A 15,342-nucleotide genomic window follows, 5' to 3' on the forward strand; every position below is an offset into this window, starting at 1 on the left:
AATATCATGTCGAATTTGTTCAGCGTTGTTGTTTAAGACCATCATAGCCATTAGGGCTAAGATTATGACGAAAATCGATCCAGTTCCTATGCCGCTTGGTCTGGTATCAATCTTCTTTGAAACATTATTGTTCCCGCCGCTAGAATAGCTTACCAAAACCCAAAAAACTGCAGCAAACGCCAGAATTACGATCGCAGCCATTGGCATCTTTAATCTCTCTTTCTTGTGTTTGTGTTTTTAGACAGAAACTGAATACTCTTGTGCTTTCTTTTATAATGCATGTTTAATCTAATTTATGTCAAATTGTCAATTCGTTAATTTCCATTTTTTTTTTCTAGTTTTCTTTTTTCTATAATTTTTTCTCTTTTTCCATTTTCTTGTTAGAGGTGTATGTGATTTTCCCCTTTTTTTTATGATTTAAAAAAATGGGAATATTGAGTGCGTAAGAAAAAAAAAACAATTTCTGTTTCGAATTTGAGTGCACAGAGAAAGTGAAACTTTTTTTTGTTTATTGAAAAACAATATGATAGTAACAATGATACCAACAAATTTCGTTTGCATATATTACAGAATTTTCTAAGCCTAACCTGTTTCTCCCTTATTTCTTTGGCTTGTCTTTGGTTATTATACACACAAGCAAATGTATAAGTCCCCACAAGTATTACCAGTAATCTCCACAAGAACACACTCCATTCTTGAACCGATGAAACCGGTTCACATCTCTAACTAGAATCTCCTTCTCCATAAACTTTGAGATGAACTTTGTAAACAAGTGACAGTCCTCGCACAAACGCAAGTTCTTTGTGATTCTGATTGGTTCTCCTTTTGATGTATTTATCAGCCCAAACGCCAATGCCAGTTTTTCACTGTGTCCCAACACTATCCTCTCTTTTTCTTCTGTTTCAAGCTCATACAGAACTCCTTTGGTCTGTGGTATGTACCCTTTCTCCTTCATATCTTCGGCTAACTTAACCAAGAAAGCATGAATCTGTTCCATAAGAGGGTTAAACTCATCCATCGAGACAAATGAGTACATTTTTCTCCTCACTTCCATCCAGCATCGACCAGGCAGCTTCTGCAGTCCCCGGTGTTCGAGAAGCTTCTTCACTCTCTTAACCTCATCCCACATCTGAGCTTCCGCGTAAATGTCTGCCAACAACACATAATTTCCTGCATTTTTTGGTTCAAGTGCAAAGAGCCTTCTACTCGCCCGCTCTGCAAGCTCAACATTACCATGAATTCTACAAGACCCGAGAAGGGAACCCCAAACCTTAGGCCCCGGTTCAGTCCTCATGTCCTGTACCATCTTTGCTGCCTCGTCTAACCTATTCGCCCGACCTAACAGATCAACCATACAAGCATAATGCTCGACTTGTGGTTTTATCCCATGGTCTCTCCACATTGATTCAAACAATCTTTTTCCTTCTTCAACAAGTCCCTCGTGGCTGCAAGCCCCCAAAACGCTGACAAATGTTACGGGAGTTGGAGAAGCCCCATTGGCGAGCATCTCTTCAAATATCTGAATTGCTTTCCTTCCATACCCGTGAACGCCATAGCTTGATATCAAGGAATTCCAGGATACAACATCCCGGTCATGCATCCGATCAAAAACTCTTTGTCCCACATCGAGCTTACCGCATCTACCATACATTGTCACAAGAGCACTGATCACCGGTAATATGGAGTCAAGCCCCCGTCTGAGTATGTACCCATGAATCAATCTCCCTTGCTCTAAAGCCGCAAGCGAAGCACAAGCTTGAAGCACACTCACCATAGTCACAGAATTCGGAGATGAATCTTTGGTTTCTGTCATCATTTCACGGAAAGTCCTCAGAGCTTCAAAAGCTTTCCCGTTCTTTGCATAGCAGGCAATCATAGCGCTCCAAGAAACAACGTTCCTCACCGGCATTCCATTAAACACATAGCTGGCATAATCCACACAGCCAAATCGAGCATACATGTCCACCAACGTAGTCATGATGTAAACATGAGAATTATAACCTCGTCGAGTAAGATGTGCATGAATCTCTTTCCCTTTCGTCAGATGATCCGCCGTGCATTCCGATGCAACACAAGCCTTGAGAACGTAAGTGTATGTGAACCTATCTGACTCAACTCCAATCCTATTCATCTTCCAATACAAACCCAACACTTCTTCTCCATGACCCGCTAACGTAAGCGCTCGAAACAAAGCGTTCCAGACATATATAGTTCTCTTACGCGTTTTATCGAACACCTTCCGTGCATAATCCACAGAACCCAAATCCGAATACATACCAATAAGCTTCGTAGCCAAAAAAGGATCTTGATCAGACCCATTATCCAAAATATGTCGATGAACTCGTAGACCATCAGAAAGAGAGCTCCGATGACCGCAACAGAGAATCAGAAGCTCGTAAGTCTGTTGACTCGGGCTAGATTCTTGAGACAAGACGCGAAGCGCTTGTTTAAGTTTACCCTCTTTGCACAATGATTGAATTAGCTGATTATTAGAGATTTTAGCTCCGGCGCCGGAAGAAATCGAAAGATTGTTTAAAGCAACGGAACACAACGGTGGCTTCAGAGGAGAGCGAGGTAAGAAGTTAACTGTGTAATAATTTGGTTGTATTACTTGAGGAGGGTGAGATAGAAACATTTTCCGGTGATTAAGCTTTAACCGATGTGTTTCCCGGAAAATTCCCAAAGAAAAACATAAAAATTCGCGGCTTTTATATCAAATCTGGTTTTTGGATCGACGATAAAGAGAGGGGCTTTACTTGCCGATGCCACTAGTTTCTCTGCTACTTCCGTGGTTGGTTTACACGTGCCAATCACGTGGTAAGTTAATGGGCCATTTGGATTAGGCCCATATTTGGATAGTTTTAATTGAATTGGGCTGATCTCAGTTTACTTAGCTACTATCGTCTTTTGCGCCGGGAATAATTGTCTTCCACGGCGGCCACCGGAGAGCCACCAGTGTCCAGTGGTAGTGTATGATGATGGAAATGTGCAGTTTCTATCATTGTAAACGACATCTACTATACTAGTAAAGAACCCTCTGTTTTAAGTGTTCTTGGATTATAAGAATTCATGAATGGAAGTATCCTTCAGTGTATGTTAGATACATATATAACTAGATCCGGACCCGCACGTACGTGCGGGGTTTTGTTAACATCCGATTTTTTTAATATAAAACTTATGTTATATAGGTTTTGAATGTGTGTGTATCAATTTGAAATTGGTATGACTATTAAAAATAGATTTTATGTTACATATTACATGATTGAATATATTGGTATGGTGTACAAATCTAATCGATCGATAAAAAATGTATTTGCGTATAGTTTGTATAAAAAAATAGTTGGGTTTTGGGAAAATAAGTTTGGCATATATTTATAATATAAGATTGTATTATATAATATAAAAAAATGTAGTATCATATTTTAACAAACTTAAGAATAATTATCCAAATTACATAAATAAAAAAGATCTACTAAATAATATGTAGGTTTCATAATATTCATTGATCATTAAAAAAAAAGAGAAAAAAAAAAACATCATTGATCGTTCTTTGATAGTTTTTTTTTTCCGTCGTTTTGATAGTTTCTATGAAGAAGAAGCTTAACTTAAAATACAACTCATAAAAGGCCTATTAACTAAACATAAACCATTATTTGATAAAGCCCACACAGAGTCCATACTACCTTCTCGATCTTATCACCCACCTTCTTCCTCCTCCATCTCTTCCACTACTCCTCACCGTTTCAAATCTGCCACCACACTTACCTCTACTGCTGCCGCCGTCTTAGGAATCTCCTCCTCCGATGTGTATCGAGATCTGATGTATTCATGATAGGAATCAGTCTCCAAGTAAAGCTCTCGCATCATCTCTTTGTTATCTCTTCTTTCCGGCGATTCTCACTCAGAAGACGACCACGTAACCCTGATCTCATCTCATGCGGATTCTGATAGTCTTGCGGTATCTTTCTTTCTTCAGGCGTTTCGAATTTTTGACCCACTGCTTCGTCTTGTCGTCCTCTCGCGCATGTACAATATTCGGAGGTCTCTCCCTAATTCTTTTGTTTCAAAAAAGCGAGGTAAATTGTCTTTCAATAATTTCTTCTACTCTGAAACATGTGTTGTGTTCTTTATAAATCTATATAATTGAAAACACATGTCTAAAATTGAAGCTGTTAGACTCTAATTCTCAATAGTTATGTCGTTAATTGCCTTGGCGTTTAACTGAAATTGATGGAGTAAGAAAATCATGTTCAACGCTGCAAAAGTACTTTGTGACAAAAAATTATTTAATTCTTTGAATTCTTTTTATTTTAAAAAGTTTTCATAAGATCTTATTGTAATTGTTGAGATTAAATAAGAACTTAAGTAATAATATTCAGATTGTTCATACTTTATATATTGTATAATAGATTTTAAACTTTGAAGATTTTGTAGTGATTCCTGCTATCTTGGTGTTTGCAAGGTACAAAGATGGTCTTTGAGAGCATCGCTGAATAGATTTGCAGAGTTGAATTTATAAAAACGTTTGAAGACTAACCTAATAAGCAATTAGAGGCACCTGGTGAGTTTAATGACTTCACCTAAACAATTTTAAAATGATTTCGTCCTTGCTTCTTGTGTCATTCTGCATAGTTCTTGGGTTTAGTAGTTTTCATACACATATTAATATTTACTCTCTGTCGGCAATCTAATATAAAACCATAACATATCTTAACTCTAAATGACTAAATGACTAATTTAAAAATTGAAATAAATAACACAATGTCACAAAAAGATACCTATTAGTTTTAAATACCTATGCATTTGATTCCCGAGTCCGAAAATATATAGCCAAAGTTGCCATCTACATAAACAAAGCACACAAAATTAATAAGACACAAACAACACCTTAAAACTCATTTAACATTCTGATCTTGTGAAAATTTTCAAATAATTCTTTGTTTCTTCATATCATTGGCTCTTCTACCAGACTTCTGAATTACCAAACCCAATGAATGTTAAATAAAAACTTTGTTTTGCCCTAGTATGTTAAAATCAAAGTACTAAATAAAAGATGAAACGTACTAATATTATGTATTTAGGTCAAGCATCAATTGCAAGTAACATAAACAGATGGAGGAGGCTATCACATTTGGTCATAAGAGCTATTTCAGAAATCTATGGGCAGAAGGTTAGTGAGATCACAATTTATACGCTTTTTTATTATCTTTGTAGAACCTACTGTTATTGAGCCGAATTGTGTATACTTCATATAGAAAACTTTCTTTTGCCCTAGTATGTTAAAATCAAAGTACTAAATAAGAGATGCCTACTACTAAAAACTAAAAATCCTGCTATTGTTTGATATACATTAATTACCTTTATTGCTTCTGTATATGAAAGGGTTAACTTCATATGGCTTAAGAAAATGGTAAACTTTAGAAAAACCAAAACTAAGTTGTTTTAAATATAAGGTTTGAGATTCTGGAAAAAAGGAAAACACTTTGAAATGAAAAACGGAGTAGCAAAAGAAAACAAAAAGTTGAAAGATTGGTGAGTAATGAAAATGGTAGTAGACTTTAATAATTATAGGAAAAGAAGGTCGGCTAAATATTTAAAACATCTTAAACCCATATGAATGGTTTGATGTCAGCAAGAGTGATGATGCTAAGATTTGCAGCCATTTTATTAAAAGGAATAGAAACAACAAAGTTTTCGTAGAGAAAGGTTAGTTTGTATCCTCAATGGCATTAGGCATCTATATTTATAGGGAAAAGGGTCGGCTAGATTGTTTGAGGGTTTATGGAATCAGATCTAAATAATATATTTGTGAATCCGTTATTTGTACCATGGTTTAAGGTATATAATTGATTATTTAGGTTTTTTTCCAATATGAATTTGCGAATTCAGTGTTTTTAGGTATAGATGCTCGATTTGTTAGGATCATAATATTTAGTTATTGTTAGATATGGTATATATAATAACTTATATCGTTTTAAAAGAGATTTATTTTTATTTATTAATCTAAATTTATTGGATTTGTTTGTTATAGAAATCTCTTTAAATGATAACAAACAGATTTGGTTATGGCATTAATTTCAGGATATATTGTACAACATTCCAGAAGCATTGATTGCCAAAGATTTGCGGAAATTATTTCATCAGATACGCGGATCAAACGGATCCTAAAGTTCATGCCTTACCAAGATCCGCGTCTTTTACCGCATGAATATGGATTTAGATCCGACCCAATAACCCAGGATCCGCGTGTCTACATGCCAGCAAATTTACCATTTTACCCTTGGACGAATTTTTAAGTATACTCTTAGATTGGATTAATTGTAATGGCAATCTTTTGTAATTTTTTACCCTTTATAAGGTTTATTATTAGGGAATACTTCTCAATTAATAGTATAGATGTATAAATTGTACATACACTAGGGATATTGACATGTGAAAACGTAGAGAATGAGAAAAAAGTAGAGCAAATTTTGGGTAAAAGAAAGATAATAACTGTAAAAGATAGAATCCAATTCGAAACCAAAACCTTTATTATGATAGTAGATAAACAAAACAATAATGTAAACAAGAGTAAAACTCTCCCAAGAGAACTATCCCTCGGTCTAACCCGATAAAATCCTCCAACGCTCTCAATTGCTTAGATAGGTTTCACAAACAAAACCTACCCTTATTTATAATAAGACGTAAAGTAAAATACTCTAGGAAAAGTTATTAAGAAAATGGAAAGAAATATTTTAGTCACTTACTGCAATTGATTAAGAAAGAAATACCCAAATGCAGTACTAATAATACGATGATTCCCAAGGATTTTTATAACAATCATTAGAACAAAAGTAAACATCAACACCATCCTCGGAGGCTTCAAGAATGCAAGGGAGTTTGCATCTAGTGTGACACCTGGAGCAAAATGATCTATAAGTCGAAGTGTTCGGTACCACTTTGTATGAGCCTACTACCGGTACCATTTTGTATGAGTTTACTTCCGCTGACAATGGTCCTGGCATATGATATGAGAAGTCTCCCACAACGCAAGAAACATGCAAAGTGACCCCACAAGCATCGCATGTATAGAACCATGTCTTTGCATCTACCCTTTTTTCACATACGTCACACCAGTATTCACCATCCACATTATTTTCACCATAAGACAAGAAAAGAGGATGATCATCGTACCTTTGCTTCATCACTTTCTTTGGTAAAGTTGCGCACCTAAAATCCAACCTAAATTCACACTCTTCACAACATAACAAATGCCTTCTTGTTATGTGACATACGTCGCACTTCGACTTCGCATCCGCCAAAAAGGTGTAGAACTTGTAGTATAAAGGATGTGGATGACTTTCATGAACAAATGGTTCAAATATCGAACCACATCGTACATCCATAACTTCAGTACGCGAATTATACGCAATATGCAAATTATACGAAAAACCAGTGAAATGTTGGAGACAAAGACTACAGTGTTTTCTTTGGCGTGAAGAGTCCTTGCTATCGTCTGTTTGTAGAGAGAAGGGTATGTTGCACAAAACATGCCTTTTCTTCCGAGGCATATTAGCACATGTTTGATGTAAAATGAAACCGCATTGCGTGCTCACATCTATAGAACGGATCAGTATTGATTTGGGAGACGCATGCTTTACAAAGCTTGCTTTCGTGGAGAATCATACCATCCTTGTTGAGTATTAAATCATGATCATGACTCATGTGCTTTATTGTGTTCTCGTCAATCACCTCGAATGGCGCAATTTCTTCTTCTTCGGGTGTTCCTTCTAGTTCTACCATGTCCCATACATCTTTTCTAGTTGCACATAATGAATGAACAACATAACTAGAACATTTCGAGCAAGAATAAGCCCCGTAGAACCCATCCACTGTTTTACGACAAACTCCGCATTTCCAGTTCCCATGTCCGAGATGAGAAATGTAAGAGATGCGATGATCATGGCGGTTGATGTTTATGATGCGGGGTAAGTCGATACAATCTCGATGAATCATGAAATTGCATTGAAGACAGAAATACGGGCTTCGGTCACCTCGGGTCCCACAAGCATTGCAAGTAAAATCAAGAAGTCTTGGAATGAGATGAAGTTGATGCTCGTGGGTCTTGGGAGTAACAACAACAAGTGGTGGTGGGTTTCCATGACAAGACATACATATGCTGAAGTTACAAACTTCACAATGATAAAGCTCATATTTTTGGTGTAGTTGTAACTCTTCAAGTTGATCTTGAAACTGTCTTCCGCAAAGAAGGCATCTATGGTCGGCGTAACTCGGGGGCCCACTTTTGATATATTTGAGAGGGTGTTTGAGATGAGAGTTGTGGTGTGCATCTGTGGTGAAAAAGAGCTCAAGGCAAGTCGAATGAATGTAGAGATTACACCGATGACATTCATAATAAGGAGCTTTATCTCCAATGCCGATAATGTAGTTACACCCTTTGCAATTGCCAGGTTCTGCAAGCCATGCTGTTTGGGAAGGTGAAAGAGGATGTTCATGCACCTTGTAATTCTCAATAGTAGAGAGTTGTGGCTGAAGTGAGAGTGGTGGGATCTTTGCACAAACCAAATGCATACCAAAGTCACATATTGAACAAAAATAACCAACTCCCACCGGCCGTTCACACAAATGACAACGACCACGTCTTTGGCCAAGCTTAAGTAGATGCTTGGGATGGGCATGGTGGCTGATCTCGGGTTTGGACTCAGCGCACTCCTTATGGAACACCGCATAACATGCCAACTCATTGCAACGGTAGCCTCCATAAAAGTAACCTTTAAGCGAGCAACCATCACAACGGTCGTAATAAAAGCGATCAAAGGGTAACAGAGGATGGTCATGAACCCGTAGCACCACTTTTTCCATGCTGGATTCACTTCCAAATCAAACCCCAATCTCTCTTCTCTAGTGGTTATCAAAGAAAATGGATTTTTTGCTTTCACAATTCACATTCATAACTAAAGGAAAATAGTTAATAGATATATCCATATATTATAAATTATCACTAGGCCACTTGAAAAAGATTTTTCTACCGATGACAACTGAGAGACAGCTAAGTCTTACCATGTCCTCGATACTTTCCGAGTTTAATTCATTAACAATACTTAGTATATACTTTTATTAAATCATTGGATCCTAATTATACGGTACTCTGTCCAACCACTACTCTAATCTTTATATTAAAATGTATACTATTTGAATTATCTTCCACTTGTGCGGATCCTATGTTAGTGAGAACTGAGAAGCTGTTATTTTTGGCCTTTATTAAATTATAATATCCTTCTACAAGTTTGATCTTGAAAACGGCAAAACCATCGGTCTGTTGCTATGATGAAGCTGCTTTGGTGGTGAGTTTGGAGACAACATAAGAGAAAAACGCTGCTTGCTTGCATAACAAGCAACCCCCGATAGCACAAAAAAGGCTACGCTAAAATAGTATATAAACACATATCTTATTCACCACATTTGGTTGAAACCCTAAATACTGGAAGAACACACTTAAACCGGAGAAGAATCAGGACCATTCATCATCAAAGTCTGAAAGATTTTAGATGGAACAAAGAAACCAGCTTGGTGAACTTCTCGTTGTCTCTCCTGCAGGTTCTCCATTAGGACAAAGCCCTTAAAAAAAAACCATCTACGACTGTTGCTAATTAGTGTTTAAAGAACCCTCTGTTTACTAAGAATCCATGAACATAAGCGTCTTGTACTGTGATTCTGATACATACATATATAGGTAGACCAAGTCCAGCAAGGGTTTTTAGTGGGTTTCTATGTTGAGTTTTTAAGATAAAATGGGCCCAGATGAAAGAAAAACAGAACAATCCATTTAGGATCGTTCCTAAAATTGGGTTTTTCGCGACCCAATAGAAACTCATACGTGGCTTCATTTTATTGGGTAAATGTTTTGACTAAACCAAAAAAAAAAACACAGACGCGTTATAATTTTTTTTTTTTCTCTCTCGTTTCTTCGTGTTCACCGACAGAGACTCCAAAGTCGATTGGAATTGTCGACGCCGATCTAGTGATTCGTTCATGAAATCATGGCAGATCATCAACCTAAACGACTGATTCAACCACGGGATGATGATCGAGCTGGAACCCAAAAGCTAGTTACAGCTCGAATTCAATAAGCGAAAACCCAGAGATAGAAGAATCCTCAAAACACGTTCCAAAATCGAATCGAAGAAATCAACGGTAAACCCTAAAATTCCTTTGAATTACCTTTTGGTATCGTCGGACTGAGAAAGAGAGAATCAATAGAGAGAAAGAGAGAGGTGTGGAGGAGAGATATTTTTGACTTTTGTTCCTTCTTTCTTTCGTCCTCTTATCAAAACAGATTGCGTCCCGTTTTTATCAATCTTTCGTTTGATAGGATTATTCAAAATCGTATCTCTTCTTCTTCGAATCGATTTGATTTTATGAGCTTTTAAATTGAATTTTGAAAGAGATTATGATCTGATTGCATTGGTATGTGTATTGAATTACGAATTCTGGAAATTTTTAGTTCGTGTACTAAGCTTGAGCTGCATATGTTGTTATTAGCTTGTTCTTAGTTTTCTATATGTTTGCTTGATTCTTAGTGAAGTCTTATTGTTGTTTCTATATTAACATAAAAATTTCAGATATTTATGTGTTTGTTCATTTGTACCATTCACTACTCCTTTATTTTGTATGAATGAATGTACACCACATAATAAGAATCCGAACACTACTCCTTTATTGTTCTATATATAATCCGTTGAACACTACTCTTTCTACACAATTATACACTACTTCAATATTTCTATCAACTCTCTTTATCACAATAATAAACACTCTTCTCTTCTTTCTATTTCTATAATTTTGCTAAAATGGCAGGTTCTTCTTCAAACTATAATCTCGATGATAAGTTTGATCAATGTATTGATCAAGCATTAGAGAGTTATGGTAATCGTCAACGAGTCCCGCCAAGGAAGAAAAGAGCATATATCGAAAGAAATCGTGAAGAAGGTCACATCCAATTAGTGAACGACTATTTTACAGAAAATCCAACATATCCTCCCCATATATTCCGACGCCGGTTTAGAATGAACAAACCGTTGTTCATGCGTATTGTTGAGAGATTGTCCAATGAAGTCCCATACTTTAAACAAAGAAGAGATGCTACCGGAAGATTCGGTTTTTCGGCACTACAGAAGTCTACAGCAGCAATTCGTATGCTCGCATATGGTATTGCGGCTGATGCGGTTGATGAATACCTCCGAATTGGTGAAAACACGTCGTTGTTATGTTTGGAACATTTTGCAGAAGGAATCATAAATTTGTTCGGGGATGAGTATCTAAGAAGACCCACACGAGATGATCTTATACGACTACTCCATATTGGAGAGCAACGTAGATTTTCCGGGATGATAGGAAGCATCGACTGTATGCATTGGGAGTGGAAAAATTGTCCCACCGCTTGGAAAGGACAATATACACGTGGATCAGGAAAACCAACAATCGTTTTAGAGGCCGTTGCTTCCCAAGATCTCTGGATATGGCACGCATTTTTTGGACCTCCAGGTACCTTAAACGATATCAATATTCTTGATCGCTCACCAGTTTTTGATGATATATTACAAGGTCGAGCTCCGAAAGTGAAATACGTAGTCAACGGGAAAGACTATAATTTGGTTTACTACCTCACAGATGGAATTTATCCTAGATGGGCTACATTTATCCCATCAATTTCAATTCCACAAGGTGATAAAGCTTCTTTATTTGCTACAACTCAAGAAGCTTATCGTAAAGATGTTGAGCGTGCTTTCGGAGTTTTGCAAGCTCGGTTTGCCATTGTCAAACATCCAGCTCTTTTTCATGATAAGGTGAAAATTGGAAATATTATGCGAGCATGTATAATACTTCACAATATGATAGTAGAGGACGAACGAGATGGATACACTCAGTTTGATGTATCTGAATTCGTACATCAGAATCAGTCATCTCTTCACAACTGGATTTCGCCTATGCTAGAGATATACCTTCAAATCTCGGTAATATGATGGCCACTAGAGCCCGAGTTCGTGATCGGATTAAACATGAAGAATTGAAAGCTGATTTAGTTGAACATGTATGGCAACATTATTACCAGAATCAATCTTAAAATATAATCGTTATTTTTTCCGCTTTTTTATTATGTTTTTTTTCTTCTTCTTTTTATATCATATATGTTTAAAATTTTATAATTCCTAATAATAATCATGTTTGTTCAAATAAAAATATTAACAAAATTTTTTTAAAAATTTATTTTATTTTTTAGAAACCCATTTAAGGATTCCACCAATGGACCATAAATTTTTCAAAAACTCTACAAAATCTCTAAACTACAAAACTATCAAAATTTATTAATAAAAAATACATAGAAACCTTACTTAGAAACTAATCACTGTGGTTGCTCTTATATACACTAGAGGATTTGTATCTACTCTGACATGTGAGAGAACAGAGAAGGAGAAGATCAAACAGAGCCAAACTTTTTTTTTTCTTTTAAATTTTTTAACCAAGTGTTCTTGGTCTAGTGGTTGCCACTTGTGGAGGAGTTGCCCTGTTGGTCTAGGCCAGAGATCGATTCCCCGCAAGCGCGCAATTGCTAGATCTCCACTTGGCCACATGTATATGGGTCTTTGCTTTCGGCCCATTTGCATACCCGGAGAGAGAGTCTATCTGTGGGCTGCACCTCCCCCATAGGTCTGGGATTCCCCTGAGTAATCAAAAAAAAAAAAAAAAAAAAAACAAAGCAAAAATTAGTATAGCCTAATTAATATGTATATTTGCAATTGCATTACTATGTGTATACGTTCCATTCGTTTTGCCTAGTATAGCGTAACCATTCGACACCATATACTCTTGATAAAAAGTTTTCAAAGTGATAATGGCTCTCTATAATACTTTATTATAAGTTTCATTTTCTAATATTTCTCTGTTTATATATTAACGGTCAGACTCAATTTTATATGTTGATTATTAACAATGGATCTATTAATTAAAGTGGAAGATAATTTAAACAACCATGATAATTTCAATTTAAAGTGTTGATTCCGTAATGCATGGTGATCTGAATATTTAAATGACGACAATATAGAGAGAGTATGCAATGAATCGAACTTTAAAAGCATCGCTAGTGTGGGGTGATTTAAATATATTATCTTTTTGGGACTTTAGTTTATACTTACTTAAGCATGGTTTTTCATTAAATTTTGAGCTAAGATTTTCTTAAGAACACTATAACCCCCGTTAATGGTGGTCTTAATAGTAGTACATCTTTTGAGAACAAAAAAAAAAATATACTTTAGAACAACTAGCCAGACTCCCGTTAACCACAAGAAGAGGGTTAGGACTTGGTTCGGAAGTGAAGCTACCAGTTCACAACCATCCTTTGATACCTTTTACTCGCTTCCATCATGGCCTTTGTACAGGGTGTTGGTCTGATTCTAATGGTTACATTTATGGAGGCTACATTTGCAATGAGTTAGGTTGTGATTCTGTGTTCCACAAAGAGTGTGCCGAGTCCGCAGCGGAGATAAACCACCATTCCCACCCCAATCATCCTCTCAAACTTTTCTTGGCTTACAAACCATTTGATTGCTCTTTGTGTGGAGATTCACCGAGAGTTGGTTATTCTTGTTCAAGTTGTGACTTCAAGTTAGATTTGAGCTGTGCAAGGCAACCACCCCCACCCCAACCGGAAGCTCCTGAAGATTTGATGGTGCACGAACATCCACTTATATTGTCCAATCGAAGAGAGGTTGAGTTAACTTTGCTTAAGAGCAATTGTAAGGTATGCGAGGCGTCATTTTTCAACAGTAGGCAAATCTATCATTGTCATCAATGCGATTTTCTATTTCATAAGGAACGTGTCAAGCTTTTTCCGGAAGCATACCACACTTGTCATCCCAAACATCCGCTCAAGTTCCTCACATGTGGAACACCTGGTTACGCCGAACAGAAATGCCTTCTTTGCGGGAAAGAGTTTGAAGAACAACTTCACCACTGTGACGTTTGTAACTTCAGTATTTGCAAGAGGTGTGCGAGAAACCCACCACCACTTGGTGTTGTAAGCCGGAAAACCCATGAGCATACACTTCACCTTGTTCCAAGAGTTGTCGATTTTACTTGCAATGCTTGTGGAACGCAAGGGGACCGAAGCCCTTATTTTTGTCTTCAGTGCAATTTCATGATTCATAGAGATTGTATTGATTTACCACGGGTCATCAACATCAACCATCATGATCATCGAATCTCTTACACTAGTTATCTTGGACATGGGAGCTGGACATGTGGGGTTTGTCGTAAAAAGGTTGATGGGTTCTATGGCGCTTATTTTTGCTCAAAATGTCCTAGTTATGCTGTCCATTCAAGATGTGCAACGAGGTACGACGTATGGGACAAGATAGAACTGGAAGGGACACCCGAAGATATAGAAGATATTGCGCCTTTTATAGTGATTGATGATTACACGATAAAGCATTTTAGCCATGGTCATAACTTGAAACTCAATAAAGATGGTAGCATTCTCCAAGAAGACAGACTATGTGAAGCATGCGTCTTTCAAATCTACAATAATCCATATTATAGCTGCGAGCAATGTGATTTCGTTTTACACGAAACATGCGCTAACATGTCTCGAAAGAAACGGCATGTCTCGAACAACATACCATTCACACTAGAGACGGACAGTAGCAGAGACTCACCTCGCCAACAAAATCAATGTACTATATGCAACAAGTATTTCACTGGTTTCAGGTACACATCTACTTATCTAACTCTAGATGTTTGGTGTGGTTCATTTTCTGAACCCTTTTTCCACAAAAGCCATCCGCATCCTTTATATTACAAATACGAAAGACATAGGAGTCCAGATGCAAATGGTGAACACCAATCTTGCCATATGTTGTGTTGTGATGAATGTCCCTTTACTATGGACTTCAAGTGTGCATTTCTGCCGACAAAGGTTATGAAGCATAGGTACGACGATCATCCACTCATCCTATCATACGGTGAAGACAATGTAGATGCATCATATTGGTGCAATGTATGTGAAACAAAACTAGATCCAAAGGAGTGGTCCTATACATGCGATGATTGTGGAGTCAATTTGCATGTCTCGTGTGTTGTAGGAGACTTCTCGTATCATATGCCAGGACACATAGCTTCAAGAGAAAGCTCATATGGAGTAGTGGTAGCCAACATTTCTATTTGTAGACCTCATTGCTTCAAGTGTCGCTCTCGATGCTTCTTCCCTTTCATTCTTAAATTTTCCAGGCCCAAAGTTGATGTTTACTTTTGTACTCTTCGTTGTTATTCAGACTATTTTGGATTCCC

General features: G+C 37.0%; 3 protein-coding genes and 2 long non-coding RNA genes across 5 annotated transcripts; 2 read left to right on the forward strand and 3 right to left on the reverse strand.

Annotated features, from left to right (window-relative positions):
* Nucleotides 1-489: 489 nt before the first annotated feature.
* Nucleotides 490-2,776, reverse strand: LOC9313581 (pentatricopeptide repeat-containing protein At3g46790, chloroplastic). The gene has a single exon (XM_002877467.2). It carries the CDS (start codon nt 2,633-2,635, stop codon nt 662-664), a length of 1,974 nt encoding a protein of 657 aa, XP_002877513.1. The 5' UTR covers nt 2,636-2,776; the 3' UTR covers nt 490-661.
* Nucleotides 2,777-3,532: 756 nt separating this feature from the next.
* Nucleotides 3,533-6,393, forward strand: LOC110228367. The gene is made up of 3 exons (XR_002331935.1): nt 3,533-4,561; nt 5,082-5,170; nt 6,082-6,393. It is a non-coding gene; the product is annotated as an uncharacterized LOC110228367 (long non-coding RNA).
* On the reverse strand, nt 4,589-6,075 carry LOC110228368. The gene is made up of 2 exons (XR_002331936.1): nt 5,359-6,075; nt 4,589-4,843 (listed from the first exon to the last, which is right to left on the reverse strand). It is a non-coding gene; the product is annotated as an uncharacterized LOC110228368 (long non-coding RNA).
* A 21-nt stretch (nt 6,394-6,414) lies between the features above and the next one.
* Nucleotides 6,415-8,933, reverse strand: LOC9313582. The gene is given in 2 exon segments (XM_021025599.1): nt 6,415-7,586; nt 7,588-8,933. Coding segments are annotated over 2 exon segments (2,079 nt in total). The 5' UTR covers nt 8,863-8,933; the 3' UTR covers nt 6,415-6,782.
* Nucleotides 8,934-13,114: 4,181 nt separating this feature from the next.
* Nucleotides 13,115-15,061, forward strand: LOC110228531. Its single transcript, XM_021026188.1, has 3 exons — nt 13,115-13,148; nt 13,290-14,763; nt 14,972-15,061. The coding sequence occupies exons 1-3, from the start codon at nt 13,115-13,117 to the stop codon at nt 14,976-14,978; spliced, it is 1,515 nt and encodes a 504-aa protein (XP_020881847.1). The 3' UTR covers nt 14,979-15,061.
* Nucleotides 15,062-15,342: the final 281 nt, after the last annotated feature.

The sequence above is a fragment of the Arabidopsis lyrata genome, assembly GCF_000004255.2.
Source record: "Arabidopsis lyrata subsp. lyrata unplaced genomic scaffold ARALYscaffold_5, whole genome shotgun sequence".
NCBI lineage: Eukaryota > Viridiplantae > Streptophyta > Magnoliopsida > Brassicales > Brassicaceae > Arabidopsis > Arabidopsis lyrata.

Bases quoted from the DNA above. Each gene is read 5' to 3' on its own strand.
- LOC9313581 (XM_002877467.2), bottom strand. From the start codon at position 2,635: ATGTTTCTATCTCACCCTCCTCAAGTAATACAACCAAATTATTACACA.
- LOC110228531 (XM_021026188.1), top strand. From the start codon at position 13,115: ATGAATCGAACTTTAAAAGCATCGCTAGTGTGGG. The intron at 13,149-13,289 runs GTGATTTAAATA...ACATCTTTTGAG, and splicing joins AAAAGCATCGCTAGTGTGGG to AACAAAAAAAAAAATATACT.